Here is a 2,129-nt window from a genome sequence, read left to right on the forward strand (position 1 = left end):
AGCGGTTCACAGGACATTGAAAGGGAAAGACAACAAAGAGACAGGGGATGCTGATGGAAGGGGATGACAATATTTTAATTCCAGATGGGGGGAAGTGAGAGAAACAGAGCAGCAGAAAGACTACTGTAGTGAATGATGGGTAGCATAGAGAAGTTTCTGCCAAACTGCTGAATGCCAGGTGGAAACAGTTTCTTCTCCCCTTCTCACTCTGATTCCTGTGAGGGCTTTTAAAAGAAACTATACTATAGATAGTATAGATAGATAGGGATGAGGTGACATCTCATGATGTCTCTAATGGCTATTGTGTTCTTCAGAGACCAACTGGAATGACCAGACACAAGGATTCTTTCTCCACAGGAAAAGCATACTCCATTCTCAAAGCAGGCCATAGTCCTCTTACCAGCCTTTTCATGCTCCACAGATACCAAGGATCAATCTGCCAAATAAGGGGTACCTCCCAGGATGGTGGGAGGTGGCAGGACAGGATTGGGGAGCTGTATGAGGAAGGCTCCATGCAAGAAGTAAGTCATGCATGGTCAAGAGGGGAGCAGAATCATCTTTCTTTTCCCTACCTTGTACAGTATCAGTGGCGTTCTCATTTCCTCTGATTTTCTCTTTGTTTTTCTCCTCTGCAAAAGGAGAACATTCAGACAAGAAATAAGGCATTGGAAGAAGGTACTTAGGGGGTCAGGCAAGTGCCTGTGTCGGCCAGTCCTAAGGAACAGCTCTGGAGTCATGTGCCAAGTACTGCACCCTTCAGCCCTAGAGACAGCACATCAGAGATGAAAGAGTCCCTCCCACTAAGGGGATGGTAAGACTGTACCAAAAATAACTGATACAAAGGAGAAGTTATAGGGTTGTGTTTTGTTTTGTTTTTTCTCCTTCCTAATGATACTTATTCTTGGAATTAACAGATTCCCAGTTATGGAACACGGTCCTAGTTGTGTTTGGAACAAATCATGTTCCCAGCGTCCCTTTGAAACTCAGATGGTTCCAGCAGGATATCCCAAGCTGATTGGTATTTGTTGCAAAAGAGCAGAGAGCTGTGGGCTGGGAGAAGCAGTACTACAGTAAATATTTGGTCTTGCTAGAAATTTCTGATACAGTGAAGGCAAGCAGCAGGCAAATTCCTTTAGTTCTGTCCTGCTTCAGTCTTGAAGGACAACTGAAAGACCTGGGAAATGCAGTCTTCACATTTGGTAGTAGTTTAACTATGTTCCTAATCTGATCTTTGTCCTCCAGCCCAATTCCTCTGCAGAACAATCTGGGTTGACTTCATAGAGACCCTCAAGACACAGAAATCCCTGTCAATTCAACCAGCAGCACCAAGAATGCTGCCTGCTCTCTGGTGAAAAGCTTTGCTAGAAAGGCTAGTGCCTCAATGAGGCACAGAGTTTGAACTCTCCTCTGCCTGAAAGCTAGTTATCCCTCCCATATTCTACTGCTGTTGTCCATGAAGCTGCCAATGGCACTTGTCCCTGAGCTATTATTACCATGGCCTACTGGTTTGTACTGGTCTGTAGGGAAGGAAGGATCCACACTGGCTTTACTGCCAAGTAGGCAAGATGGCTGCAATGTGGTTTGCATCATATAGTTCTGGGAGGTGTTTCTTTCATTTCTTCTGGGTCTCGTATGGGAAGAGCATTGAATCACAGAATGGTTTGGGTTGGAAGGAGCCTTAAACACCACCTAGACCAACCCCCCTGCATGGGCAGGGACACCTCCCACTAGACCAGGTTGCTCAGAGCCCCATCCAACCTGCCCTTGAACACTTCCAGGGATGGGGCTCCCACTGTGCAGCGAGGGGTCACTCACCAGTCCAGCAGGCTCCAATCATGAGCAAGGGCTCCTGCCGAGGCGGGTGGATAAGGCCATTGTCATGGATGAGGGCAGGGTCGTAGGAGACACCATCCACGAAGAGCGTGACAGTGGGGAACTCCAGGTTGAGGGCGTAATGGTGCCACTCATCATCGCAGACCTGTGGCAGGCAGCAGAGGAAGGGATCAGCAAAGGGCGGAAGGGAAAAGGTCCAGGGGAAGAGACAAACACTTCCTCACCTGCTCCAGCTTCCAGAGGAACTTGACCGGCCGTGCGCTTTCCAGCAGCGGCCAGTAGAGGAAAGAGATCCG

At 48.1% G+C, this 2,129-nt stretch overlaps 1 protein-coding gene across 1 annotated transcript in view; it reads right to left on the reverse strand.

Annotated features, from left to right (window-relative positions):
• The window catches only part of CLSTN3 (calsyntenin 3), a 12,218-nt gene that overhangs the window by 5,662 nt on the left and 4,427 nt on the right, over positions 1-2,129 (reverse strand). Inside the window, exons 7-9 of the mRNA XM_009998865.1 lie at positions 2,058-2,128; positions 1,816-1,978; positions 573-629 (exon numbers count right to left, since the gene is read on the reverse strand). Coding sequence (XP_009997167.1) covers positions 573-629; positions 1,816-1,978; positions 2,058-2,128 — 291 coding nt within the window. The remainder of the gene's footprint in view (positions 1-572; positions 630-1,815; positions 1,979-2,057; position 2,129) is intronic.

This window comes from Chaetura pelagica, unplaced genomic scaffold, assembly GCF_000747805.2.
Source record: "Chaetura pelagica isolate M959 unplaced genomic scaffold, ChaPel_1.0 scaffold120, whole genome shotgun sequence".
In the NCBI taxonomy this organism is placed as follows: Eukaryota; Metazoa; Chordata; class Aves; order Apodiformes; family Apodidae; genus Chaetura; species Chaetura pelagica.